The sequence below is a fragment of the Suhomyces tanzawaensis genome (assembly GCF_001661415.1).
Source record: "Suhomyces tanzawaensis NRRL Y-17324 unplaced genomic scaffold CANTAscaffold_1, whole genome shotgun sequence".
Classification (NCBI taxonomy): Eukaryota; Fungi; Ascomycota; class Pichiomycetes; order Serinales; family Debaryomycetaceae; genus Suhomyces; species Suhomyces tanzawaensis.
The window spans coordinates 1,168,873-1,170,291 of NW_017963636.1; the positions used below are offsets into that span (position 1 = coordinate 1,168,873).

General features: G+C 41.2%; 1 protein-coding gene across 1 annotated transcript in view; it reads right to left on the reverse strand.

Annotated features, from left to right (window-relative positions):
• Positions 1 to 1,222, reverse strand: part of CANTADRAFT_3891 (Oligoxyloglucan reducing end-specific cellobiohydrolase) — a gene marked incomplete at both ends in the record, with an annotated part of 1,776 nt that extends 554 nt beyond the window's left edge. Inside the window, one exon of the mRNA XM_020208776.1 lies at positions 127 to 1,222. Within this exon, the coding sequence (XP_020066949.1) occupies positions 127 to 1,222 (1,096 nt within the window). The remainder of the gene's footprint in view (positions 1 to 126) is intronic.
• Positions 1,223 to 1,419: the final 197 nt, after the last annotated feature.

A 1,419-nucleotide genomic window follows, 5' to 3' on the forward strand; every position in this document is an offset into this window, starting at 1 on the left:
CATTCTTCTTATTACAATAATCATCAAGACGATTTATAGGTGACAGTCCCTCTACCAATTTGCAAGTCCCATCATTGTCTTTGAAATAATTGAAGTCGCACTCGAAATCGCTTCTTGAACAGGTACAATTTCGGATCACTTTGGAGAATTCAGCCAATGGTGCACTTCCAATGTAACAATCGACACTTTTTCGACTCAAGTATCTGGTTTCACGTCCTAGGATGCAATTTTCTTGCAGATGAGGATTGGCGGGGGCCCAATATTCGAAATCACTCGAGTCAGAATTGTCAAGGTCCAATTCACATTGCCTCTTATAAATATCACTGAAATCGATCGAGAACACGTATGTAACTATAGGACCCAGAAGGGGCCTCATCTCTGCATGAATGAAGAACTTTTTGGATTTGCCGGATGTTTTCAAGTCACGAACTCTAACTCCGTAGCGAAAACCCTCAAGATCTTTGTCATTGCAAAACTGGTAATAATTCCAAGTTCTTCCTTGATCCAAAGAATAGCTTATAGTATGGGTGGCACCAGGGGCACTGACCATCACGATAATAGTGCCACTATCCCCGTATGCCCACTTAGTCTCACCTTTCATCACTTCTTCCCAAGTGGAACCACCGTTTTTAGAAATAAATGTATCGTGAGTGCTACGGAAATCCTCTCCAACCGTCCCCATACTAATATAGGTATCGGGCAAAGACGAGACCGAATCAGAGCTACGCAGTTCCAGTTGAATAGCTAGGTTCAAAGAGCATTTAGATAACCCCTGGCTAGAACACTCATACTTTTCACCATCCGAGTCAACAGTTGGGGGATTCAAAAAATTCCATTCGCCTCCATCGTTGTGAGTGATACGCGTCTTCCCATCACCCGCTTGACAGATGATGACACCGTCTAATCCTTCCATTCTGTGGAAGAAACCCTGGCCACCGTAATTGGCAACATTCTCAAGCGAAGTAACGAAGTTAGTTCCATTTAAACCGGACTTCAAGAGAGGATTTGTAGGAAGATCGATGTATGACACATGAATAAATATGGCATCCAACTTGGAATCCAACACAGTGAGGACATCGGGAAACTTCCCTACTTTAATGTCAGGAGGAAGGCCGGCATCTGCAAAGTTTAAACCATCAAAAGAAATCATCGCTTTTATTGAATGGCTCTCCGGATTGACAGTTACAACAATCAAAAACTTACTTGTAATAACATGTCTCATGGCTTGCTCATATAGCAAGTTCGAATTTTTGAAGAAATTATTAGAGGATACCAATTTCCAATTTCCATAAGCTAGGAGTATCAGTCAACTTGCCACAGAGGATCAAATTTTTGTTGTTGTCATTTTGGTATGGCAAATAAGAACCAATAATTTCACAAAATGAGGTGCTTTCTTTCAATAACTCAAAAGTTTCACCA